The following is a 26,912-nucleotide window of genomic DNA, read 5'->3' as shown; positions in this document are numbered from 1 at the left end:
AAGTTCTACGTACAACATGGGGTTTGAACTCATGACCCGGAGGTCAAGAGCAGCAGGCTCTATTTGACTGAGCCAGCCAGGCACCCTTATTATGTGCTCTTGTCCGGCCTGCCTCCCTCCCCGTTGCTGGGAGGGGGAGAGTAGATTTTTTTCCCTGGCCCTCTCCTCGGACCTTGGGGGAAGAGAGCGCTTCAGCCCCTGTTGAAGTTGCTGGCCAGCCTGTGCTGCCCTGTTCCATCTGCTCTCCTCGTAGACACACCAGCTCTTGATTTCGCGGCTGAGGTGTCCTCAGCCAGGCCTCAAGGTGTCCAGTAGGTGCCTGGCAAAGCCTGTTGCGCATCTGTCAGTGAAGAGCATTCAAATGGGGGAGAAGCTGGCAGCTACGGAACAGAGGCTATGGCGGGGTCAGGACCGATTGGTTGTAAGCAACAGAAATCAAATCCACACTAACTTAAATAAAACTGGGAATGTTTGGTTCATGAAATCCAAGGGTAAGGCTGAACAGCCAAGCCCCAGGGGAGCACAGATACAGGGGGCTCAGGAGTAGCTAGACCCAGGGGCCACAGTGCTGCCAGAACTTTATCCTTTTGGGGTGCTTGGCTTTGTTTCTTCCCGGACTTCCACTCCTTTCTTCTCCCTAGCTTACCAGCTTATTCTGGAGGCTGCCAAGAGCCCCTGAATTTAACGACTCCTAGTTTAAGTTCATGGTGAGTGACTGGCTTCCAAAAATCCCAGCTCAGAGACTCCTTGGCCCAGCTTGGGTTAGTTGCCCGCCCCTTGATCTGTTAAGGGTGGCTGAGGAGGGAGAGTGTGTAAGAACATGGGAAGTTGCTCAGGAGTCATATGTGTGGAAGGAGGTTGTAGGGCTGACAAACAATAGGTGTCTACTATTTTCATAAAGGCCAAACTATGCTGTGACATCCAGCCCCGAAGTGTCTGTGTGAATGGCATCAGTATGTGGGTCGTGACTGAGCTCACAGCCTTGGCTACTGGCTCTTAAAGTCAGAATATGGAGAGAACTGTCAAACTGGAGCCTCTTACCTCCTCTTCCTCACATTATTACTGGTCTTCTGATGAGCGATTCCTCCTTTCTAGCTGTTAATGGTGTCCTTACAAAAACCACTTTCCTAAAGTGACCTGCACAGGAGGAAGGACCCGGCTACAGACACATGAGGTTGGACACATGAACAGTGAGCGTCTCAGCCAGTGGGGCAGAGAGAGTCTAGAGCCAGGTCCTGGGATGGCACAGGCCTGACCTGGCCAAGCCTCCTCCAGACAGAAACAACTAGCAGGAGGCCCGAATGACCCTCAAGGAGTACAGTTTACCTCACGGAATAGAATGGAAGACAGACTCCTGCCTCTTCCCTCCTTAGTGCCATTGTCAAGAGGGCAGGGAATCTTGGGGAGGAGCAAAGTTCAGGTCAACATGCCTGGTGCTGCTAGCTAATCTGGCAACAGGGAGGTTCCTTGGAACTTCACTTTCCTGGAAAGCCCTGTAGTGGAAGTCTTGCAGGAAGGGACCTTGGTACCCTTACTTTTCTACTGTCTCTCACTCTGATTATTCACTTCCCCCCATAATGTAAGCCTCAGTCTGTATGGGAAAAGAGAGGACTCTGGGGCCCTTGTCTCCTGTCACGGGGAAGGAATGGACACGAGTCACTGGTTGGCTTTGCACACCAAGGTCTGCTCCTGGCCCTCCTCTGTAAGGGAGCCCTTCTTTCTTGAGGGAGAGTCTCTGCCTGCTGTGCACACAGACACCTCGTCCTCTCCTTTCCTCTTGTCATGAGTCCTACTTCTGAAGCCTTGCTGTGCATAATTTATGATGCATAGCAGGCCCTACTGACCTGTCGTTCTGCATGACACCCCCTTCCTTCTCCTCAACTCCACCCACCCCTGCCCGGTAGCCTTCAGGGTAATGGCGGAATGTGCCACAGCAATCAGACAAGGTTGAGGAGTTTAGAGTTTCATCTCTCCTTCTCCTATCTTGTATTTATTTATTTATTTATTTGAGTGGGGGAGGGGCAGAGAGAGCGGGAACGGAGGATCCAAAGCAGGCTCTGAGCTCAGCACAGAGCCCGATGCAGGGCTTGAACCCATGAACTGCAAGATCATGACCTGAGCCGAAGTCAGACACTCAGCTGACTGAGCCACCCAAGTGCCCCACTCCTGTCTTGTTTTGATGAAAGGCAAGAGGTCCAGGGATGTGGTTGGTGGCAGTGAATCCACAGGTCGACATTAACACCCTCTGCCTCTCTGGTTTTAGTTTGCTGGATGTCACTCTGGGACTCTTTCATTGGTGGGTCATTAGGGCCTCTCTTTAAGCCTTGCTAGAGTTATGAGGCCACTGGATGAGGAAAGGCCACACGGTCCTGTGGTGGGTTGTGTGTATGGACTTCCCTGACCTTTGTTTTATCAGAAAGAACCTGAGAAGGTCTTAATTGTGCTTTGATGTTTGTCACATGAAAAAGACTGCCTCTCATTCGTGCTTGTGGAACATTGAGAATAAAAATAAGATCCACGTCAATTTCTTAGGGACTCCATTGCTGGGCCTAAATATGACAGTGGGTTGGGGATAGAAGGTCTTAGGATCATAGGTCACATAGGTTTCTCTTTGACCTGACCTTCTCTTCTTCTCTGTTGGTGTTATAAACACTTAATGCGCCTGCCAATATCTGGATCAGCTCTGAGTTTCAAGGGCCTTCTATGGCTTGTTAATGTGGGTATGTTTAGAAAGAATCAGATTTTAAAATAAACATGTTGAGTTTATGTCCGGCGTATCTGTGCAGTCTCTGGGCAAGCTCTGCTTTCCTGTCTGTGGAGCCCCTGTTCATCCTAATGGTTCTCATCGTCCTCCCACCTCATGCCCCTCTTCAAATGCCAGCCACTCACGTTCCTCAGCAAACCCGAACAAACACCAGATCTGGTCTGGCCTCAGTCTCCCCCATGATCACCAGACCATGTGGGCCACCCATGTCCAGAAGAAGGCATTAGCAGCCTGGTAGCCCAGGCCTTGGGCCTAACCACTACCTTGATGCCAAAATGGGCCGCCTAAAAGGAAAAAGTGATATGTTTTGAAATTGGACATCTGTTGTGTGCTTTAGGCTTAGCTGGTCATAGCAGCAACAGTTATTTGAGTACCCACTCCATGCAGGGCACTGCTGGGGGGTCAGCCATGGCCTTGGCCTCTGATGGGCCCCCAGTGGAGTGCAGAAGCTTGTCATTGACTTCTTTATAGAGAGAGTGGTCAGGATGCAGGAGTTTAGAGGAAAGGTTCTATAAGAGCAGGGGTGAAATTATGAAATTCTCATAGGCAAACTGTTCCCAGGACTTAACTGCTCAGAAGGCCTCCAGGTGAAAGGTCTGGGTCAGAGGGTGCCAGCCAGGTCCGGGATGGGGCCAAGAGACACTGACTGCAGTTTGTGGCAAATGCGGAGTTGCTCAGAATTCAGTGTGCCACCGATAGACCTCCCATCTTCCAGGCAACTTGAAAATGAATATTCTTACTACCATCTTCCTTTTAATTCCTCATTTTCTCTTGTTTTGTTTTTACATAAGTAGTAGAGAAATATGTTCCGGTTGTAAAAAGTTCAAACACTAAAATACATAAAACATAAAATAAAAAGTCCTCTTCGGTTTCCAGCAGCCCATCCCCCCCCCCACTCCTTTTTATAGGAAGTCTGGTATGTGTCACTCCACATCTTTTATTTGGAGCAAATAGATCATATAATTTAATGGTATATGTATGTATGTGTGTATGGACACATGCACACGCACACACATAGAGTTTTACTTTGTTTTGGGCTCATCATGCATTTGTTCTACAACTTGAATTCTTCCTCTGTCCATGTGGTTCACCAGGCCTTTGCTGGGAGAACACACAACTTTAGCACATTCCCACGGCCGCATTCTAGTTCACACTAATATGCGTGCCCCATAGCACATCCTGCTATTGATGGACGCTTGGGTGGTTCCTCGTGGTTTGTTATTATAAACAATGCCTGAGACAACACCTGTGTATTTGCCTGTTTGTGCATATGGTTAGGGGTTTTTCTAGGAAAGATCTTCAGAAAGACTTGCTGGATTGAGGGGTAAGTGCATGTAAAAGTTCTTAGATGCCGTCAAATTGCCCTCCAGTTAGGACACTGTTGGTATATAGATACCCACGAACGATGGGTACAAGTACCTATTTCCTCTTAGACTTGTCTGTAGTAGGTAAGAAGAGGTTTTTGTTGTTGTTGTTTTTAAAGAAAATTTTTGCTTCTCTGTTGGGTAAAAAATTACCTCATTTGGGGAGTGGTTATAGAAGAGTGACTGTAGTATGAGCTGGACTCGGGCCCACCTGGCTGGGGTCATGTTATGAGCCCCCCACATGCTAGTAGTGTGACCTTGGTGCATCATGGATCCCCTCTGTTCTTTAATTTTCTCACCTGTGAAAGGGGAATGGTACTGGTAGTTCTTACCTCATAGTAACTGTGAAAAAAACTTTTTCAAAAAGACACTTTTTCTTATGGAAAATTTCAAAATATACAGGGGTACAATAATTTCCAACTCTTGGCCACTCCTGCTTCTTCAGTACTCCCCACACTCTCCCTTCCTTAGTTTTCTGAAGCAAACATCAAGCATAGAAATACATATTTCGATGTGTATTCTGAAAGATGGTGATGCTTTAAAAATTTAATTACTATTATTTTATCCGGAAAACTATCATCAAATACACAGGAATGTTTTAAGGGTTAAATGAACAAATATATCATATAATGTGCTTGGAACAGTACCCGGTCCTCAGTGAACGGCAGGAAGTGCTCTCAGTGTATGTAGCAACGTTCGTCGTTGGTCTAACTTGTAATTCTTTGGTTACTCGGAGGTTTAACATTATGTCATGTTTTCTTGTCCATGTGTATTTTTTCCATAAATAATTTCTTAAAGATTTTTGCTCATTAATCTACCTGTTCTGGTGATTTATAAGATTTCTTTATATGTTCTGGGTATGAACATTTTGACTGTTAGGAATACTTGGTAATTCCTTTCAGCTGATGTTTACAGCATCTTTTGTGTGGACGTTTGGCTGTTTGGGGAGGAGTTCTGTCATCTTTACCTTTACGGTTTCATCTGAAGAATGTCTTTCCCACTCCAAGATGGTAAAAGTATCTTCCTGCCTTTCCTTGTGATACTTCTATGGTCTTTCATGTAGTTTTGAAAAATGTTTATCTCCTTCATCCGAGTGGAATTGAGGTCTGCTCTGAGGTAGTGCTCTAGTTTTTTTGTTGTTGTTGTTATTTTTAATGTTTATTTATTTTTGAGAGACAGAAAGCATGCATAAGAGCAGGGGACAGGTAGAGAGAGAGAGAGGGAGAGAGAGAATCCCAAGCAGGCTCTGTGCTGTCAGCACGAAGCCCAATGTGGGACTCGATTTCCTGAACTGTGAGATTATGACCTGAACAGAAATCAAGAGTTGGACGCATCTCCAACTGAACCAGCCGGGTGCCCCGAGTTTAGTATTGTTTCCAAACGTGTACCCTGTGGTGTCTCTACCCTTTAATGACTGGTTCACACTTAATCTGCTGCCTTTAAAAGTCACGTTTAGGATTTTCTAATTCCTTACGAATATATAGGTATGGCTTTGGATTCTTTATTCTAATCCATTGATCTATTTGTTCTAGCACAAACATCATACCGCAGCTTTAGAGTACGTTTGATACCTGGTAGAACAACTTTCTTCTTGGGGCGCCTGGCTGGCTCAGTCAGTGGCTCATGCAACTCTTGATCTCAGGGTTGTGGGTCTGAGCCCCGCATTGAGTGTAGAGGTTACTTAAGAATAAAATCTTTTTAAAAACCCCCAAACTTCTATTGTTCTTGTAAAAATATTTCTTGGTTATTCTTGTACATTTCCACTTCCAGATGAATTTTAGAATCAATTGATTAAAAAATCTTGTTTGGATGGGACTATAGTGAATTTATGGATTAATTAAGGGAGAAGTAACAGTTTTATGATCTTGACACTTCCTATCCAGGAACACCGTAGATCTTTCTACTTTATTCAGCAATTCTATGTCCTTTAGTAAACCTTGATAGTTTTGTTTTGTTTTTGTTTTTTCATATGGGCCTGTCTTGCCTTTCGTTGGTGGTGTTTTTTGTTAGGTTTATCCTTGGCTATTTTACGGTTTTCTAATTTTTGTGTGAATGGATCTCTGGTTACATTTTGGTTGGTGATGGCTGGTATGTAATAATAGCAAACATCTGTAAACATTGTAATGTTTACAACAAGTCTATGCCTACGTATCTTAATCATTTCTATTTAACAACATTTTTTTAACATTTTTGTTTATTTTTGAGAGATAGAAACAGAGTGTGAGTGGGAAAGGGGCAGAGAGAGAGGGAGACACAGAATCCAAAGCAGGCTCCAGGCTCTGAGCTGTCAGCACAGAGCCTGACATGGGGCTCGAACCCACAAACCGTGAGATCGTGACCTGAGTCGAAGTTGGACGCTTAACCAACTGAGCCACCCAGGCGCCCCTAATTGTTTCTATTTTACAGAGAAAGAAACTGGGTTTTAGAGAGGTAAAATAATATCCAAGATCACATACTAATGAGGTGGTAGAACTAGGACCCCTAAGGCCGCACTCCATTTCCCTATTGCACAGGGCGTGCTAACCCCCACTATTCGTTGTGATAACTTAAAGAATTTTTTAAAAAAATGTTTGTCGGGGCACCTGGGTGGCGCAGTCGGTTAAGCGTCCGACTTCAGCCAGGTCACGATCTCGCGGTCTGGGAGTTCGAGCCCCGCGTCAGGCTCTGGGCTGATGGCTCAGAGCCTGGAGCCTGTTTCCGATTCTGTGTCTCCCTCTCTCTCTGCCCCTCCCCCGTTCATGCTCTGTCTCTCTCTGTCCCAAAAATAAATAAACGTTGAAAAAAAAAAATGTTTGTCTATTTTTGAGAGAGTTGGAGTGCAAGTGGGGGAGGTGCAGAGAGAGAGGGAGACACAAAATCTGAAGCAGGATCCAGGCTTTGAGCTGTCAGCACAGAGCCTGGCGCGGGGCTCGAACTCATGACCTGTGAGATCATGACCTGAGCTGAAGTCAGACACTTAACCAACTGAGCCGCCCAGGCACCCCCGTTGTGATAACTTTTAGTTCAGTCTTTTGGATTTTCTCAGACAGTTATATTGTCTCCAAATAATGGCCATCTTGATCTCTTCTTTTCCAATGCCTCTTGTCAGACACACAGCGGTGTATTATGTCTTGTTTCTCAGTAAGTCTGACCCAGCCGACTTTTCCTTTTGCGCTGGAGCACATTGCCGTTTCTTCCTCTCACGATCAGATGGGGCAGCTCTTGTGTTTAGAGGCCGTGCAGATGGAAAGTAGAGCACAGAAGCTCTTCTCCCTGCAGCCCCCAGCACATCTTGTTGAACTCAGATTGTACAGTGAGTTCTTGTTTTTGGTATCCTTAATTTTTCCTCTGTCGTTAATTCTGTCCTTCCATTGTTCGCGTTTCTAAGTCTACTTATTGAGTGGAGTGAGTTCCTTTTCTGTCACCTGGGCCAGGATCATACATCCTTGGTCAGACTGAGCTTTTACCATTGGCGGCAAGTTTTTGAATAAAATTGAATATGAAAGATGGGAGGCATTTCCCAGCTGTTGGACTGCACTCATCCATGGCGCAGCGGCAAACTTGCTTTGTTGGAGTTTGTTAGAGTGGCAGTGGGAGTGTGAACACTGGAGCCCAGCCTCTGGGTGCTCTGTCTAGAGCCTGACCTTCTAGGTGGCCACTGGCACCATCCTGGCCCGATGCACGTGAGCTCAGAGAGGTTTGGGGTGTGTGTGTGTGTGTGTGTGTGTGTGTGTGTGTGTGTGTGTGAGACTGTGGGGGGTGTTCCAGGCCTCTGCCAGCTGTGGGAGTCAGGAGTTGGTCTTGCTCCCTGTTCACCAGTACCTAGTTGGGATGAAGAGGCCAGGGGAGGCCCTCACTTCTGATCTGGGCTTCCTGACTAACCTTGGGCTACTGGTCAGTCCCAAAGCTTCAGTCCGAGGTGTGTCAGGGCCACCGTGGCTGACACCTGCTCTAGCAGGAGGCTCACTGTTGGGTCCACCTGTTCTTGGCCATGGGTCTGTAGACAGGAGTGTCTGGTTATGTTGTGTTTTCCCTTACAAGGCATAAATAATGTTTTTTCCTGTAAAAAGTGGCACCTGCTTATTAAAGAAGATTGGAAAATAAAATTTTTTGCAGAGAGCCCAGCGTGGTGGGGGCTCGATCCCACGACCCTGGGATCGTGACCTGAGCCAAAACCAAGAGTCTGATGCTCAACGAACTGAGCCATCCAGGCACCCCTGAAAAATCAAATTTAAAAGAAAGAATTGCTAATTACTGCCCAGACATAATCACTTTCAGTGTCTTAGTATGTTTCTTTCCACGCTTTCCTTTTCTATCTCCAGGCTTTCAAAAAATAGTTGTACGAGGCTGTTTGTTCTCGACTTTTTTTCTTCTAATAATATCCTAAGACTGTTGCTTGTACTTTGGGAGCATTATTTTAGATGACTGTGTAATATTCCATTAAGTCGATGAGCCATCATTTATTTAACATATTTTTGGTCTTGACCCCTTGAAGGCCTCCTTTCTTTGTTAACCCATTTTGGTTCAATCATCCACGAAGCTGGCTAAAGTTCTTTTGAATTTATATTTTCTGTCTGCACCATTTCTTTGAGGTGACGGTATGCCAGTTGCTCTGTGAAATGGATCTTCTTTTTCTTTGCTTTAAACTTCACTCCTTCAAGCTTCTGCTAGGCACCTCGGTCTCCTTATCCTTTGGTTTGATGAACAACGTTGTATTTCCCTCCCCCTCCCCGACCGTACGGCTTTAGTTTCGGGCGCCCCCCAGCCTTCATGGGCAGGCGCTGCCGTGGATGGTAGGCCCCACAGAGGGCTCCTGCTCCATCACTGATGTGACCCTCAGCTTTCTGGTCTGCATTCAGGAGGACGTGTCCCCAACTGCAGTGTGGGATGTTTGCTGGAGAGAAAACAAGATTTCTTGGCCTCTTTTTTTTTTCCTTCCCAGACACATATATTTCCCTTCCCCTTGGGTGGCCTGGGGTGCCCTGTGGGCTGGACCTTGGGAACTGGCTGCCTTATACTTTCACCTACCCCAGCCTGTGTCTGTCCCCTTCCCGACTTCTGTTGACCTCCTGTTCCCACCCCACTGGTCCCTCCCTCACCATGCTGTCCCTGCACTACTGCTCCTGGCCTCCCCTCAGCGAGTGAGTTTGTGTGACCTTCGCACTGCATTCAAGCTTCGGGACTTAGCCGCCGTAATGATGTCAGTGGCACAGGTTAGCAGATGGCGGCCGCAGCAATGAGACCTGACATGTTCTAATGACTCCCTCCTTTCCACCCTTGCCGGCCAAGCCGGTGGAGGGGCAGGGGTTTCCTTGAGGCATTTTAGGAGGGGGCCAAGGGAAATCGGGGGCCCCCAGGTGCCGATGAGGCCTGTGACCTTTGCTGCTATAATATCAGTGTTTCACAAGCAGGGCGGTTCGGGAGCCCACTTGCAGCCCATCAAAAATTGATTTAATTGCAATTTTTCCTCCAATTAGGAGCAGTGGAGCCTGACTAATTGGAGTAATAGAGAGTAATAAGGCTCAGATAAAAAGCCTTCCTCGGCGGCCTTTGTATCTCGTGTCAGTGCCTGTCAGAGGTCAGAGAGCTTGCATATTCTATTAGGCAGCCCGGCCTTCATTTGTACAAATTAGTTTACCCAACAGTAATTAAAATGCCAATGCGGGTTGAAGAGAACTGAATACACTTGATGGGCATGTTGGTGAATGATGTGACAGCTCTGGTGGCCTCCCTTGCCAAAGTGTGTCAGCCCCGGCTCGGAGGCGGCTGGGGCCTGGGCCAGCTGGGTGGCTCCAGGCCAGCCGCGGGGCACAGCTGCTAAGCACGCCACTTGTGCTGCCTCCTCAGAGCCACTCAGACTCTCCTTTCTTCTCCCGGGTGGGGCCATTTGTTCGGTTGTCCATTTGTTCACTCAACAAGGGTTGGAGTTTTCAGTGTGTGTCAGGCACTGTACGAGGTGCTGGGGAGAGAACGTACTGGGCAAGGGTAGGTTCAAATTCCAGCCCTACTAGTTCTCCCTGTGGGAGCCAGGGCAGGGTGCCTCAGTTTTCCCATCTGTAAAATAGGGAAAGTGGTACCTGTGCAGAGTTACAATGATTAGATGGGATGATGTTTGTGAAACCCTTCCTCAGAACCTGGCACATAGTAAGTGTTCAATAAATGACTGATGTAATTAAGAGGGCCTGAATGAAGGTAGAGGCAGCAGGACTCTATTTTTCACCCTGCTCATGCCTGAATAATTTTCCTTCCTCCCTTTCTCCTCTCATCTTTTTCTTGTTATTTTCTGTTCCTCAACTTGAGCACCTGAACCCCTAATTCTCCTGGCGTCTCTCTCTGATGTGGGACTCCCACGTCTGCTTCTTGGGCCTGATGATGATCTCTGTGGTGCCAGGTTTGCTTGAGCTCAGACCAGGGGGCCAGGAAGGTAGGTTGGGAACCTGGACAAGGTCTGGGGCAAGATGAGAAATTGGAGAGGGCTAGCTTCTGATCAGGGCTTTCTCATCCAAAAAGAGCAGAGTTTATAGAGTCAGAATGCCTCTTAGACCCTCAAGCTGAGAGCGTGGGTGTGTACTTGTGCAAGAGGGTGTGTGTGTGTGTGTGTGTGTGTGTGTGTGTGTGTATGTTGATATTAATTTGTAGGTACTGCTGGTACTTCTCATCTATTATCTGGTTGTGGTGCTTATGAGGGATTCCACTGCCAACCAACGATGTATGACTGTGTCGTGTATCATTCAGTCCAGTGATTTGGGAATTATTTCTTTAAGAAGCAGAGGGACCCCCTTCATAGCCCACATGACTAGCTTCCCCAGCCTGGTTGGCTGTGAGCTTGGAAGGCCCTTGCAGTCTGGTGCCACAGACTTGTGCTGAGTACCTCTTTTGGGCCAGGTGCTGTGCTGGGCACCAGAGGACACAGGAGTCCCCAGATGGTCCATGATCTCAAAGGAAAGATGGGGAAATAACCCCCCAAATGCCCTTTGTCCCGAGGGCAAGATCAAGTGTGGTAGGGACCTGGAGGAAGGGTGGTCATGTCACCTGAGGAGCCAGCAGCTTCTGCCTCTGTCTGTTCACAGGTTTGCCGTCCCCGTCCCTAGGATACCCCCAAGAAAGAGAGGGAGTGAGGGCGAAAGCCATTTGCATTTTCTTTTCTTTCTGGGGAGAGCTGGCTTTTTCAGTGACCGCAGACTCTAAGCGGAGATTGTAGCAAAGACCTTTTAATGGGTCAGACTCTGAGTCATCGCTTCGGAGGCGCCCCTGGCGGGGTGGTACCCGTGTTCGCTGAGGGCATCTCCGAGCATTCCAGGAGAACCTTTGGCCCGCGTGGCACAGGGCCCGGCACAGGGAGGGCATGGGGAGATCTGGTGCAGGACGACGGCGGGCTGGCACGCATGGCGCGGGATGGCACTACGTGTGGGCGAGACGGCGTGGTGGAGGCCGAGCTCGTGGGGGCGGGAGGCCTCCTGGGGTGCACATCCCCCACCCCACCGGCCTCCATTTGGAGCACCTTTTCTGGTGGGGCTCCCAGGAAGCGGGCGAGTATGCGGAAGGAGTTCCTGAAAACTCGTAGAAGTTTGGCCGTCACTTCATTTCCCTTTCTGTGCAGTGGGAATAATCGCTTCTATTGGGAACTTGCTGTGTCATGTGAGGCATCCTTTGGGTGTCCCGGGACAGTGAGTTCCATCTCCTCCCACCCCTGCACCAGGTGTGTCCTGCATTCGGGCAGGCCTTTTAATCTTCTGACCTTGAACGTGGCTGGTCTGTGGCTCTTGCCTTCTGCTTTCTGAAGTCCACGGGAGCTGAGGGGTGAGGTGGGGAGCAAGTGTGGCCGCGTATAGGGAGGAACAGTGCGAGGTGTGCGGTGCTGTGCCCGCAGCCAGCTTCACCCCGAGTCCTGGCAGTCCCCACGGTCGGGGTGTGCGTCCTGGTGTGTGTGCCCAGCAGGACCTGGCTCCAAAGCTGCTTGACCGTTGCTTACAGGGTCCGTACTGAGTGTTCAATTTGATTATTCTCTTAGGTCCTCGTATGTGCTGGGGGGGTGTCTCTCTCCTTCCCCCTCCTCCTCCCTGCACTGCATAGTTGGGCAAGGGAAGGGGGCAGCTTTTGGAAAGAAACATTTCTGGGCGTCGTGTCCAGACAATCATGAAAGGCCTTCGTGGGGTACGAAGGTGAGAGGCAGTCCTCCTGGGGGGAGATAGACCCGGCTGGTGACAGGGGGGCAGGAATGGAGGACGGGAGTCCCAGGAGCAGGTGTTGGCAGCCCCGCCCCAGCCTTCTGGGAGGTGCTCCAGATGCTTCCTCCCATCTCCCTCCCTCTCGACTTACTTGCTCACTGAGTCACACCTGTGGCCCATCCGAGGCCTCCTTGAGAGATGTCTGCGTCCGTGCTGGCGCGCCTCACCTGGCCCGCGCTCCTCGAAAGTCTGAAGAGCCCAATTGCCTGCTTGAATGCTTTCCAAGTGGCTATTATGTTTCCAACCCAAGGTAATTGGCTTTACCAGTTATTAATGGATTACCCTCGAGAGAAAAATGTTGAGGGGAGGGAGGTGAGGACAGCACCTCCTGGCTTTGTAGCTCGGGGCTTCAGTGTCCAGTGGCCGCTTTCCAGGCTGGGAGTCACTCGGGGCATGTTGGAGTGGCTGTTTTGGCACACCATTCCGGGTGAGCGGTTGCTGGCACTCTAGTGGGTCAAGAGGAGGCTGGGATGATGGAGCATGTCCCTAAGAAACTCTTGGCTTGAGGCATGGAAGCCCCAGGGTGGCTCGTGTGGCCTTTTTAATCAGCCTGGAGTCAAAAAGCAGACACCTGCTCTGCCATTTTTATTGTAAATCGGTGGGTCGGCCAACGCCTGCCCCGACCTCTCCCCCATCGGCGACCGGCAGGCTGCCTCCTGCAGCCAAAGCCCCTGGCTTCTTCAGAGCCCTCTCTACAGAAATCTGTCCCCCCACTGACCCGCTTGGGACGAGAGAGCCACAGGTGCTGGGCAGGGCCAGGGAGGATGGGCTGCTGCCCCACACTGCTAAGGTGTCATTAATCTGTCTGCTCCCCCCACCCCCCAGCTCCAGACATGTAGGGACCTGCCCTTCCCTGCCCCAGGGCTCCCGAGTGACACAATCATTTTTGACTCTCTTGCTCATGGTTAGGTTTTTTTAGCCAGGCTTCCTGCAGGCTTCCCTCCCTCACCCCCACCAGCAAGTCCCCCACAAAGGTGGGGTCTGGCATGTAGGTCCCAGTTCCAGTCCCGGTGCTCCGGCCGGCCTGGCTCACCGTGCGGAACCTGCCCGCCAGCCTGGGGCCTCCACCTAAAATGAAACTCTTCAGATGGCACGTGTTGAACTTTCTAGGGGTTTAAGAGATCCTCTGGGAAATGGGGGGTGTCCTTGTCCTCTAAACTGCCTGCCTGCCCGCCGTCCCACTCCACGGCAGCCCCAGCAGCCTGGGCCTCCACTCTCTCTGCACCCTCACATCCCAGCACGTTACCCATCTCGTCTTCTCATGTGTAACTCGCTTTTGATGGTTCCCTCTGGTCAGTGTGGTGCCATCGTACCCGCCCTGCGCTTGCACATTACAGGTGCCCCCAGCTCTTAAAACTGTCAGTCGTGCCCCCCACCGCCTTTACCTCTGACCAGGGCATCCCCTTCCGGCACCCAGCAGCCTGTTCCCAGGAGACCATTTCTGCAGCCCGGCAGGCGTGCTCTGTCTTGACCTGAGGGCTGCACGTCTGGAGAAGTGCTTTCCTGGTGGGCAGAGACCACGAGACCCTTCTGAGTGGCGAGCTCAGCCGTCCTGAAACCTGGGGGCCCCTGGGAGGTCGTAGCCCTCAGCGCTCTTCCGGTCGTCTCCCTGCGGCCTCGGCCTCTCCGATGGCCCCGCAGCCATTTCTCTCATCCTGTCTCACCTCCGTGATCCCCCTTCTGCCACAGGCTCTGACAAGCCAGCCCTGACTCCACTCTCCTTTTGTTTGGCAGCTCTTTTGTGACAGGGACGGCCTGTTGTGGGCACTTCTCACCCCTAAGAATCTGGGACCTCAACAGGTAAGAGATTCCTGAGCCACCACGGCTTCCTATGGGGTGCGGCTAGAGCAGCCAGGGAGGCAAAGCAGAGAGCTGGCTGGGCCAGCCCGGGCTCCAGTGGGCCACCGAGTGGTCCAGGGGGAGGCTGGGAAGAACCCAGCGGCCCGACTCACTGGCAGCCTGCAAGGTGCGTGCTCTCTCCTGGCGTCGTGAGAGTTAGCCTGAGGAGACTGTTGGAAGTAATTTATAATAGGTCAGTAATTCCACTTAGAAATCAGGGTAACAACAATTTGGATTTACGATACTTTTTCTCTGAGGAGTGCCCGATTATGTGGCTACATAAAATCCCATCTATCCTTGGAGATGATTTTTCTAAAATAAAGAACTTTGGGAAGCGGCCTACAGAGCCATAAAAAGAATTACACAGAACAGTTAAAATAGGTCCAGGTTTTATTCACAACTCTCTGCCTTGGTAAGCTCGACACGTTCCCATCAGATTGTCTACCATTCTGTTGGATTTTTTTAAGCTTTTTATTTTGAAATAATTAGAGATTCATAGGAAGTTCCAAAAATAGGACAGCAAGGTACCTGTGTTACGTTAGATAATATAATAAATATAAATTTGATATCAATTATTTATAAGTAATTTCTATATTATATTATATTATATTATATTATATTATATTATAATCAGAACCAGGAAATTGACATTGGTATAATCCACAGACCTTTATTCAGATTGCACTCATTTCTGTGTGTATGTGTGTGTGTGTGTGTGTGTGTGTGTGGTTCTTTGCAATTTTATCCCATGTGTAGATTCACGTAACTACTACAACAGTTAGGATACAGAACTGGCGGATTCCCCACTTGCCCACGTACAGCCACACCATCTTCCTCCCCTGCCCTCTTAAACTCCCTCGTCTCTAACCTCTCGCAGCCACTTACGTGTTTTCCACCTCTTTACTTCTGGCAGCTTGGAGGTGTTATATAAGTGGAATACCTTTTGTGATTTGGTCCCCACCCCCGTTAACCCAGCATAGTTCTCATGAGAGCCCTAGCACTCGTCCTATGTATCAATGGCGCCTTCCTTTTTATTGCTCAGTAGTATTCCCTGGTGTGGACGCCCCAAAGTTCTCTCCCACTGAACAGCATTCACCCACTGAAGGACATTTGGGTTATGTTCAATTTTTTGACTATTGCAAATTAAGCTCTCGTGAACATTTGCATATAATCTTTTGTGTGGACACATGTTTTCATTTCTCTGGGATAAATGCCCCAGAGTCCAAGTGCCAGGTCATTTGGTAAGTGTGTGTTTAATTTTTTACCTGTCAAACTATTGTGAATATCTTTACCATTTTATAATCCAACTCCAGGGTATGAGAGATGTAGTTTCTTCCCATCCTTGACAGCATTTGGAATTGCCGCTCTTTCTTGTCTTAGCTATTCTAAGAGGTGTGGTATCTCGTGGCTTTAATTTGAATTTCCGTAAGAGCCAATGACATCTTTTCGTGTGTGTATTTGCCTTCTGTATGTTCTCTTTGGTGGAATCTCTGCTCATGTCTTTTGGCGATTTTCTAATTGAACAGTTTGCTTTCTCACTGGTGAGTTTGGGGAGTTCTTTATATATTCTAGAAATGAATCCTTTGTCAGATATGTGGTTTGCCTCTATCTTTAAGTCTGGAGCTTGTCTTTTTATCCTCTTAGCAGGATAAAAGACCAAAGTTTTACATTTTGATGGTGTCCAAATTATTTTTTTTTTTTGTCAATTGTGCTTGTGGGGTCAAGTCTAAGACCGTCTGCACCTGGCCCCAGGTCCCGTGCTCTGGTTCAGCACCGTGATCTACAGCAGCAGCGAGGATGTTCTGTTCTTGTCTGTCTCCTGCCTCAGTGACTCTAGCATGTCTCCTTTCCTCTCTGTATCCCCAGGAAAGTGGTACCCATCTTTTTGCCCCCTGAAAAATCCGTTGTATTGTCAGTCTTTCCAAAAGATTTTTTCTTTAACACGTGAGCTGTTTTAGTTAAATATGGTTTTTTCTACAACATTCTCTTAACGGTCATCCAACCACAGGGATAGGAAACTCGCAACTCTCCCAGACACCACATTACATCTTTGGAGAGCCCTGAGAGTTATCACACCTGTCCTTCATCGAGAGTTAACCTGCTTCCAGGGGCTATGATTCTAGGCAAGAAGCAAGTTGAACCTTGCCTCCGAAGACAGGGCTTTAAATATCTGAAAACTTTGGTCCTGTTTCTCCAGTGTCTTCTCTTTATCAGGCCGAAAGACTGAGGCCCTTCTGCTCTTGCTTATACACATAGTACATCAGTTAGGGTGCTTTTGGCTGGAAGTATTGAGGGCCTACTTCAAAGTGGCTCCAACAATAAAGAGATTATTATTATCGTAAGTGACAAGGAGTCCCCAGGAGCTGGAAGCTTCGCTGGTTCCAGGATTGATGGGTGCAGTCGCTCAGCGAGAGGCTGAGGGCCCATCTTCTCAGCTTTCCACTTTGCCCCCTCTGTCAACGTGGGTTTTGCCCTTATCCTCAGGCTTGTTCACAAAAGCTCTACCTGCTCATGAGGCAAAATACCCAGAGGGAAAAAGGAAGGAAGGAAGAGGACTTGTCCCTGCCCGGGTCTCTTTTTAAGATGGGGAGTCCTTTTATAGGAGCCCCCAAGCAGACTCCTCATATTGAGTGAGCCAAAAGTGTATTCCGTTGCTCACCCTGAACCAAACCGTGGCAAGGGAAATGGAATGACCAGTCAAGATTGACCTGGGTCTGGGGAAGAGCCCAGCCTCCCCCACGTGCATAGTGGCAAGGAGGATGGGAGCGGTGGGCACAGAATCAGATTTGGGTCAGCAAGAAAGTAAGTGAGGAATAGCTGGGAGGGTGACCCTACTGTGTGGGTCTCACACTCGTTTTAGGACCATTCTCACCTGAAAGTTTCTTGCATTTATCTGGTTGGATCCCTCTTGAAATGGGATGTTCGTAACTGAGTACTGAACGTGCCGGGTGTGAGATGATGAGTGGCAGGTGCTATCCCCTCCTTATTCTAGATCTTTTGCTTTTGTTAGTGTAGCTGATGGTCACATCATACTGTTGTCAGCACAGCTCAGCTAAAACTTCCAAGGGATCCTTTGTCCTGTAGCCTCTGGGACATTGGAGCGCCTGCAGTCTGTGAATGTCGTTCCGTGACTCCCCTGCCAAACTCCTGCCACCGGCAAACTTCTTGCTTCTGTGTGGGGCTGAGGCCAAGGAACCCCTCCTCTGGTGTGTGATGGGAGGCTGTGAGGAGCTACGGAGGGCACACAGGCTGTGTGGTCAGACAGACTTGGGTTCTCGAACTAACTCTGCCGCTTCTTAGCTCTGTGATATGGGTGGGGGGCACTCTGGGCCTCGGTTTCCACATCTGTAAATGAGATTTAATGATCTGTTCTTAACTAGTATGAAACCAATTGTTTTATACAAGAGCCCATACGGTGCCTGTCCCCCTCCCTTTCTTTTTCCTCCCCTGCGGCTGCCTTCCATAGTAGTACCTTAGAGTGTATAGACGCTCAGCTTTTTAATTCTCCAAATAACTGTGGCCTTGTGACCACTGGGGGCGGAGTGGTCCTGCTGACCTCATGGCCTAGAGAAGGCCCATGACAGGAAGTAAGGCTGCAGGTCACAAGATAGGTGTTTCTGCCGAAAAGTCCGTTTTCGTCCTGTAGCCGGACCTCGTGCCTGGCGACCTCACTGGCCTGCGCTCGGGGTGGCGAACGGGCCGGGGGTGGGGTGGGCGCACCACCGTGGCCCGGCTTTGTGTCAAAAGATGAGTAACCTTTGAGGGCCTCTTCTGCCTGGGGTTTCCTTGGTGGGGCTACTCCTGGGCACAGATTTATGGCCGGGATGTAGTTCTTTTTTTTTTTTAATTTTTTTTTTCAACGTTTATTTATTTTTGGGAGAGAGACAGAGCATGAACAGGGGAGGGGCAGAGAGAGAGGGAGACACAAAATCGGAAACAGGCTCCAGGCTCTGAGCCATCAGCCCAGAGCCCGACGCGGGGCTCGAACTCACGGACCGCGAGATCGTGACCTGGCTGAAGTCGGACGCTTAACCGACTGCGCCACCCAGGCGCCCCCAGGATGTAGTTCTAAGCCACCAACTCCTTGAACGGCCCTCTCTTATGAAATCCCTAGTCGTCACTAACCCCAAACACTGGGTCTTTACAGAACCCGGGAAGAACCCGAGTGATCACAGGCACAGGACGGCTGCGGCCGGGATTCTGACCGGAGCCAGATGAGAAGCTGCCACTGCATCCCCTGGACAGCCTGTGGCAGGGCCGCCCTGGGCACCATGTGGCTTTGCCTTCTCACTGGCGCGCAGACGCCCCTCCTCGCCACTGAGAGGAGCCGGCCGCGTTTCCATAGCCTTCTGGTTCCCAGGGGAGCCCGGAGGACTGAGTGGTGCGGGGCTCGGAGGAGAGATGCCCCGGTGGAGGCATCTGCTTTTGGTGGGAGGAAGTGGATGGACAGGGTGACTGTCTGTAGCTGTCTTTCCCAGAGAAGCCCAAGCAGATAATAAAGCCATGTAGAAAATAGGATTAAGGTAATGAACAGGCAGGACAGAGTTTGATCTTTCAATAACGCCAAAGCCTGACTGACAGGCCAATCTGGAAGGTGGGGCAGCACCGCCCGCAGGACTAGGTGGCGGGGTGCTGTGCGGGGCTGGGGGGATTCTTTGCTTTTAACCTGTCACCACTGAAACCTGAGGAGCACCGGGATTTTCTCTTTTATGTGTGTGCTGTGACTTGGGCGGGGGAAGGAGTGCTCCGAGCATCCCCCCTCTGGGGCCGCCCTCAGGATGATGGCGGGGGGCTGGGACACAGCTGGGAGGTGGAGGTGCCCTGCTCCGCACGTCTGCTTCCTGCTGCCTCTCAGGTCCCCGCTATCCGGGAGCTTAGGCTGCTTCCCACAGTGCCTGGGGACCCCTTCAGAGTTACCCGGGCTCCCTCAGCCCTTCCTTTCATCAAGACCCCTCTGGACTCTGTTCTCCCTACGAGTTAGGGAGGGGGAGGTGCGGGCTGGAGCACACGGGCTCGAGGGCAGCCATGGCATACAGCCATCGTCTAGACGGCAAGGAGCTGGACCGTCCCTCTCCTTTCTTCTCTGCCTTTCTTTCTCCTGGAGTTGGGAACCGTGGGCCGGGCCCAAGGACAGGGAATTTCTAACCTGTCTAAACCAGGCAGAGAGAAAGATGGAGTTCTTGACCCAACTTGGAGGTGCCAGAGTGTTCCTGCTTCCAAGGGTAGGTGGTCTTTGGGCCCAGGTGCCGGCTCCAGGGGCTCCATCTTGACAGATAGTGTCAACAGCCAATCCCTGAAGTAACCTTCGCTAGGCCCTGGTGATCCCATCAAGGCCTGAGGTACTAGGCCAAAGCCGTCCTGTTTCTGAGCCTGGTACTCTTTGCGTGCATTTGAGCAGAAACCTCGGCTAGGTCCCGGGGAAGGTGTTGTCTGTGCGGGGCGTACCTCACAGCTGCCGAGAGGCCTGGGAGGTCTGCCTGACCTGACATCTTATACACCCCTCCTCCCTAGGCTTGTTCTTGCTATGGGCTGTATGTTTCTGCCAAGGGCATCTGAGCTGGGTCTAGCACCAGGATGGAGAGGCCCGTGATCCCAGACCTGGACATATCCTAGTGGGTCCAGCCATAGTCCTGAGCCAGCCTCAGGACCACCGGGCAGGGAAGGGGCTAGGGGTGGGCTCTGGACCTGGCTACGCCTAGGGTGCTGAGGGTTCGAGTCCTCAGCTAGGCTCTGTGCTGCCCTGTATGCGTGTGATCATGCATGTGCCCCTGCGCACATCCCTTATCTCTCCTTCTGGCCAGGGTCCTCCCTGGTTCCCTGTTCCTCCTCCGTTTCTATCCTAAACCCCCGAACATTCTCTCTCTCACCAAAGGTAGGGCAGGTAGGCTTCTCACACATTCTGACAGGGGCCCTCTATCTTCCCCTGGAGCCTTTGCTCTGGCTGCCATGGTGCCCGGATTACCTACCCCCTCTCTGTCCTGCCTACTCTTCCGTGTAAACAGCACCTCTGCCACAAAGCCCTCCCTGATCCTAGCTCCTGTGGCTGGAGTTGGTAACCCTTCAAGCGCTCCTAGGGCCGCCCTGTTGGTCACCATGTGCCAGGAGCTCCTCTTAGGACCCCAGGCTGAGCACAGGAGATGCGCATCAGAGCATCTAGTGGCATTTAGAATGGGGAGGGGGGCCTGGCTGCAGCCCTTTCTAGCGGTCTGCAGAAGGCACCGGTGTCCTGAGCACAGACTGGGCCACTCTGAGGGCACCAGTAGTGCCCATCTGGCCCAGGTGTGGCTTTGTCTCTGCCCCTGCCTCCACCTCCACCCCCGGGGGGGGGGTAGGTGGCCCTCAGTCAGGGTGATTACGGGAACTGCCCTCTTTAAAGTACCTGCCTTCTCCTTTGAAAGTATTACTGACAGATTTTTTTCATTTTCTTTTTTCTTTACCTCTTTAAGGAACCCTGTAATTTCTTTCTCTTTCTTTTCTTTCTCCCCCCTTTCCTTTTTCTTTCTTGTCCCCTCTGTCCCCCTGAACTCTTTGAAATTGGCTCTCTGCCTGCTGACACCAAACTGATACTTTGCGTTTCACTTCTCCTTATCCCTTTATGGCAACAGATGTTGAAATTTTGTATCCTTTTATCTGCCCGGCTGCCCCTTCCTGTAATTACGGTCCCCTTGTTAGCAGTACAAAGTGGGCTGCCCGGCTGCCTGGCCTTTGAGCCATTGTGTCTGAACACGTGTGCGCGGGCGGGCGCCGGGGGCTGTGCACGCGCACACACATGCACGCGAGCGGCTGTGTGCTCCGGCAGGGCCCTTCCCTCTCACCTGATGGGGCTGAGGCAGGCGAAGCATCCGTGGGCTTCTCCTGGTCTCTGCCACCCTGTGGTTACATTTGGGACCTATGTGCCTCCTCCATTCCCGCCCTCCCCACCTGAGCGCTGGACGAGGACAGCGCCTCCCTGCCCCTCCCGGAGCTCAGACCAGCTGAGCAGTACGCACCCGAAGGCCACCGTGGTCTGGAAGCCAGATCCTGGGCATATCGGAGTGCCTGCCAGGTGAAAACACAGGCCAGGTGCCCCGGCTCTACCCTGGCCCTTCGCCTCGGCCCTCCTGTTGCTCCTGTCACTCACTGAGGAATCACTCCATACCACAGGCTGAAATGTTCTCTTATCTGTCCTTTTATAAAACTTTCATTTCTCCTCTGAAACTGACTCAGTCACCCCTCATACTGATAGCTGGATACATGACAGACTCCCTCCTTCACTGGGTGGAAAACTCCTTGAGAACAGGGATCGTTCCTTCAAAGTTGGATCTGACATGTCCCCGTAGTTCCTGCTTGGCACAATGCCTTGTATACAGAAGGAGCTCATTAAATGGCTGTTGCTCAAAGAAAGGAAGAGAGAGGGGAGGGTGGGAAGGAGGAAAAGCCTCCCGTTCTCTGAGTGACCGTGTTCAGCCCAGCTTATACCTTCAGGCCCTCTGTCCCCCTGGGAGCCGAGATGTGGGAAGGTGGACTGTCACTCTCCCATCCTTTCCCTCCCCTGAAAGCCACTGTTGCATTTTTGGGGCCGCACACCCGGGACAGATGTAGGAATGAGAACCCCCAGGATCTCCAGGGAACATCCCCAGGTACCCAGTGTGTTAACGGTGGCTGTAAAATGGTGTGGGGGTCACAGGCATTCTTAGGTGCAGGCTGGGAGGTGGATGGATACAGCTTCTCATATCTCAAGGCCCTTTAGCACAGGGCTCTCTGTGGGCTGTGGCTTGTGTTGGGAGCACAGGCAGGGAGGGAGGCAGGTGGAGGATGGGACGAGAGGACTCCGGCTCAGCAGGGCCCAGACTAAGGGGGGTGGGGGTGGGGGCTCTCCCTGCTGGGACATCGGGGCCTTCGGGGTCAGCATCTACCTCCAGTGAGCTGTCCCTACAAAGATGGTGGTGGAGGGGTCAGGGTCTTACTAAATTTCCTTCTGTCAGGAAGCTCCTCCCTAGGCCCCTTCTTCCCTCTAGACAGAATCGCAGTGGAGCATGGTGGGTTGGGCCAGGGAGCCCTGGTTTCCTCACCTGATCACCCCCTCCAAGGGTCTCTGGGATGAGGCCACCCTCTGCTTGCTCCTTCTGCCCAGGCACTCGGGGGGCTCCCAGGGAATGCTGCACACAGCCTGGCCTCAGGGCCATGTCTCCTTCCGGCTGTCCGCCCCAGGCCTGCCCTCCTTCTTAGGCTCACAGGGGTGGCCCCATCTGTCTTTATCTTTCCCTGGGTGGAGAGAGAATTGCTGGAGTCGGGCTCGGGGGAGGCTGGGGTGTGGAGCCCCCCACCCCAGCGGCTCCTGGAGGCCCAGGCTTTGTGCGCAGGAGTTGGAAGGGAATGGACTTTTTGTCTGGCCCTCTGGAGTGACAGAGCCGGCCCTTGCTCCTGTCTTGGCCCAGGGCTCTGAGGGGCAGTCCTGTTCCCACACAAGTTGTGTGATAGCCAAGGCTCTGCACCCCCCCCTCCCGCCCCCCACCGTGAGAGGCCGAGAAGCATTCTTGACATTCTTTCCAGAGAAAAGGGGTGAAACGTCTGAATTTGGGGGTCACCATGTTATACAAATTGCAATCTAATCGTTTTTTACAAGAACACACTTGCAGTAAGAAAAGGAGCCCAAGAGGAGGGGCTGAGGAGACAGCTTGTTTTGTCCCCCTTTCCCCCAAAGTTTGGGGCTATTGTCAGGCTGATCTTGCTCCCTTCACAGGCGCTGTTGAGCTAGAGTTTTCTAGTTAAATTGGTCTTAGGGTGGGGGCCACGAAGGGCCCACGGTGCCATTTCTGTTTGTTTTCCCGAATCAAAGCCCCAGCAGGGCTCCTATGGCACTGCTGGGCTGCTATTTGAAGAGACGGGCCATTTCCCAGAGCCTGGTGTGTCAGTTTATGCTCTGAACTTAACCTCACGGGCACTGCACAACAGAGTCTTGAGGGTCCCAGGCCCAGAGGCAAAAGAAATTGTATCTTTTTATCGGGCCATTTAAAGTGTGTGTGGCCATTTCAGAGAATCGGAGAACAGCGCAGCAGCAGAAAGAAACTCCTCCGTCCCTGGCCAGGCTGGGCTGGCCGACTAGGGGCTTTCGGGACTTGTCCTGGCCTCCAGGGGTTGGTGCTCACTCTGGCCCTGGCGTCTCCTCGAGAAAGCAGGGTTCTGTGTTTACTGCAGACACCGGCATGATGCTTTCCAGTGGTGGCTTGAATGCTGAGGCAGGGGGCCCAGGGTGGCAATCTGAACTGGGTATTGATTGCCCTGATGTTTCTGGTCCTGATCCTGCTGACCCTGCCCGGCCCATGGATGCCCACCTTTCTTTCCTTCTAAACCCTGGGACCAGGGGTAGGCAGGCAGAGCCACGCTGGGCTTCAGGCCCCCAGCCCCCACTGCCTTTCATCTTCTGTTTCAAACAAACATGAAATTACTTCTACAGATTAAAGGGGAGAGCTCCTCAGTCATTCCTGAAGGCCTCACTAATGGAAGGGGCAGGGCCTCCAAATCTGGAAGGAGGGAGAACTGTGGAGCAAAACAGCCCCCACCCGGTGTGTACAAATGTCCAGAAGTACCTTCAAAAGAGAGGTGCAGGGGTGGGAGGGCTCTGGCCTGCCCAGGGTGGGTAAATCCTAGCTGGTGGCCCATCTGGGAAGGCAGGCCCTTCCTGGGAGTCAAGGTCAGTGATCCATACGAGACTGGGATCTTTGGGCAGTGGCTTTCTGCCTGATCCCTCTCAGGGTTCCCCAACACAGAGGCTGATGTAGTCCAGACCCTAAGAGGAAGACCTCCCTGAGGAGGCTGGGGGCAAGGGTTCTGACTGCCACAGTGCCCTTTGCTGGAGGGCCCCTCGCTGCCCAGGGCTCAAGGGGCAAGGCAAACCGGGCAGAAAGGAACCCCCAGCCTCCTCCTTTATTTGTTCAGCCTCTAGGGAAGATGGTGGCTCCACTGAGGAGAAGGGAGGTTGAGGGTCAGAGTCCATGTGAGCCGAGAGGCCTGGAGCTGAAGTCCGCTTTCACACACATGGCTGACAGCGTCTGCCTCAGCCCTTTGGTGAACACTGCTTGTGAGACCACGACGTCCTCCCACCCCACCCCCCCCCCCAGGGCCTCTTACCTGGGTATCCCTGGGAAGTGCTCGGGGCCTTGTTTCTCTTGTCATGCATGCAAGGGAGCCTAGCATCTCTTGGGTGAAACTGAGGGATAGGGCCTGGAGGGTGCCCCTCTTCTTCATTCCCCTCTGTCGTTCGGCAGAAACTCACTGCTTCTACCCGTTCCCTAGCCACAGGGATTAGCGGGTGCACTTGATGTTGAGGGGTGGTTGCTAGGGCCAGAAGGCCCCCCTACATGGTTGCTAGGGGTCTGGCATCAGGGCGAGGGGTCTGCCCACTGCCGCGGTCACGGAGGGAATTACACAGTCACAAAGAAATTGTTCTTCTCGGTAATCTGCTCTCGGCCACCGGGAGGGGCGAGGGTGGGGGAGCATGCTGGAGCCCAGCAGGCTGGGGGCTGTGATCACACAGGCGTGCTAGCCGCGGGCTGGGGGCCAGCCGGGCCAGGAACACCAGGGACCAGCCCGCTAAGCTGCTTTCTCAGCGATTTCTCTCCCCAGACACAAAGGTGTTTACTTGTTTTAACATCTCCTGGGACTCCCCTTCTCCCTTTGTGTGGTCTTTATCCCCAATGAGGTTTGAGCCCCAGATTACAGGCGGGAATTAAGGCATTGGACTCAGGCAGCTCAGAACCGCCTGACCTGCAGGATCAAGAAGTATAAAGTAACCGAGTGTGTGTGTGCACGGAAGGGGGGCCGGCCCCTCAGCCAGGCCCATTCTTCCTCCTGAGGAGCGGCAGCCAGGCAGCGAGCAGGTGTGATCAGGGGCTGCTGGGCTGAGGCCTTTAGCTGGGGGAGGGGCAGGCACTGGGACTGGGGTGACAGTGGGCACCCCAGGCATTTCCTCCCTTGGCCCTTCCCTAAGGGAGCCTGATTTTAGCTCAGGAGGGAGAGCTGCATTTCCTCAGGGACTGATGCCACTGGGTTAAAAGCAGATGTGGGGGCTAAGGGGAGGGCCGCTCATCCTCTACCCTCCGCTCTCTCCCCAGTGGGCAGCTCATGATGCACCTGGGCAGTGACTTCCCCCCAGGAGCTGGGGTGTTGGATGTCATGTATGAGTCCCCTTCCACACTTCTGTCCTGTGGCTATGACACCTACGTTCGCTACTGGGACCTCCGAGCCAGCGTCCGGTGAGTGTCTAGGCAGGAGGTGGGACACAGTCCCGGCCCTCCCTCTGGGTGAGCCCCCAGGAGAAGGGACAGGTGGAGGCCAGTAGGAGCAGCCAGCAAGGTCAGATCAAGCTGAGACTCCTAGCTTGGCAGCCCTGGCCTGGGAGACCCTAACCTACAGGTCATGATTAAGAGCCCGGGAGTCATCAGCGTTCTCCTTGCCTTAGTTACCTGCTGCCCAAGTCCTGGGATGATGAGGGCATGATCTGGCCTGGGGACCTATACAGAGGAGGCTTTCCCCCATTAAGTCTATTTTTCAAAAGAGTTTGCTGATTCAGCTTCTGTCTCCCAGCCAGAATGGATTTCTAAGACCCTTGGGGAACTGGGGGTAGAGGGCACCCCTGCGCTTCCCTCTGACTGCCTCTTCCTGGACAGAAAGTGCGTCATGGAGTGGGAGGAACCCCACGACAGCACCCTGTACTGCCTGCAGACAGATGGGAACCACCTGCTGGCTACCGGTTCCTCCTACTACGGTGTCGTGCGGCTGTGGGACCGGCGCCAGCGGGCCTGCCTACACGTAAGAGCACTGCCCAGCATTTGTTCCAGGATGCCAGGACTCCCTGTTAGGGGCTGTGCCTGGGAACCTTGGGGTAGGCCTCTCCCTCTCTCCGCCTCGGGACGCGCTTGCCATTCCTGTACCTTCCCTCCCTGCAGGCCTTCCCCTTGACCTCGACCCCGCTCAGCAGTCCCGTGTACTGCCTGCGCTTCACCACCAAGCATCTCTATGCTGCGCTGTCTTACAACCTCCACGTCCTGGACTTTCAAAACCCGTGACAGGGCCACCCCAGCCTGTGGGGCAGGGAAGCCAGCTACTCAGGGACCTCTCCTGCCTGGAGGGTGCAGTGATACCTCCTCCCCCGCCGTGCCTGTGCTCCTAGACCTATCTTGGGCGACGTAAGGTAAAGGCTGCCGACTCTCAGAAATTTGGCATTACCTCCCAGGACCTAGCTGGAGAGCAGGGATCTGCTGCTTTGAGAGAATGGCTGAACCCGGCCGGCCCTTGCTTCTCTGGTGGCCAGAGCAAGGATCTGGCCTGGATGGGCCCCCCGTGCCCCTCGCCCTTTCTTAGAGCCGTGACAGCTCTGAGGGAGGTGAGGTGCTCCAGCTGGTCCCTTGACTGAGCTCTTGGGGCTCAGTCCTGGGACACTGTGGCCTGGTCCCACTTTGAAACTGAAGAGGGTTGAGTGAGTGCTGAGCCAGCCCAATTGCAGGCTGGCTGCTGAGACATGCTACAATGTTCATTTTTGTAAAAATAAAGCTTGATTGGTCACAGATCTGGTTCCTCTCTGGCTGGGGGGTCCTGGGAAGCCCCAAAAGAGGGAAGAACACATTCAAACTTAGGGATGGGCATGCTGGGGAAAGGGAAGACCTGTCTCGTGGCTCGTTTCTTTCCTTCAGGAAAACCTCTCAGTACTACTCACCCCTTTGGCCCCAGTGGTGGGGAGGATGTCACCTGTCGGGTATG

At 52.1% G+C, this 26,912-nt stretch overlaps 1 protein-coding gene across 1 annotated transcript in view; it reads left to right on the top strand.

The window, feature by feature from the left end:
• FBXW4 (F-box and WD repeat domain containing 4) overlaps positions 1–26,719 on the top strand; it is an 80,454-nt gene extending 53,735 nt beyond the window's left edge. Inside the window, exons 6-9 of the mRNA XM_047073333.1 lie at positions 14,070–14,135; positions 25,268–25,408; positions 25,823–25,964; positions 26,102–26,719. Of these exons, the coding sequence (XP_046929289.1) occupies positions 14,070–14,135; positions 25,268–25,408; positions 25,823–25,964; positions 26,102–26,221 (469 nt within the window). The 3' untranslated portion in view covers positions 26,222–26,719. The remainder of the gene's footprint in view (positions 1–14,069; positions 14,136–25,267; positions 25,409–25,822; positions 25,965–26,101) is intronic.
• The last annotated feature ends 193 nt before the right edge of the window (positions 26,720–26,912 follow it).

The sequence above is a fragment of the Lynx rufus genome, unplaced genomic scaffold (assembly GCF_022079265.1).
Source record: "Lynx rufus isolate CCGP_SWC_20201006 ecotype Redwood Valley unplaced genomic scaffold, mLynRuf1.p SCAF_11, whole genome shotgun sequence".
Classification (NCBI taxonomy): Eukaryota; Metazoa; Chordata; class Mammalia; order Carnivora; family Felidae; genus Lynx; species Lynx rufus.
This window is presented reverse-complemented; position numbering and strand designations above follow the sequence as displayed.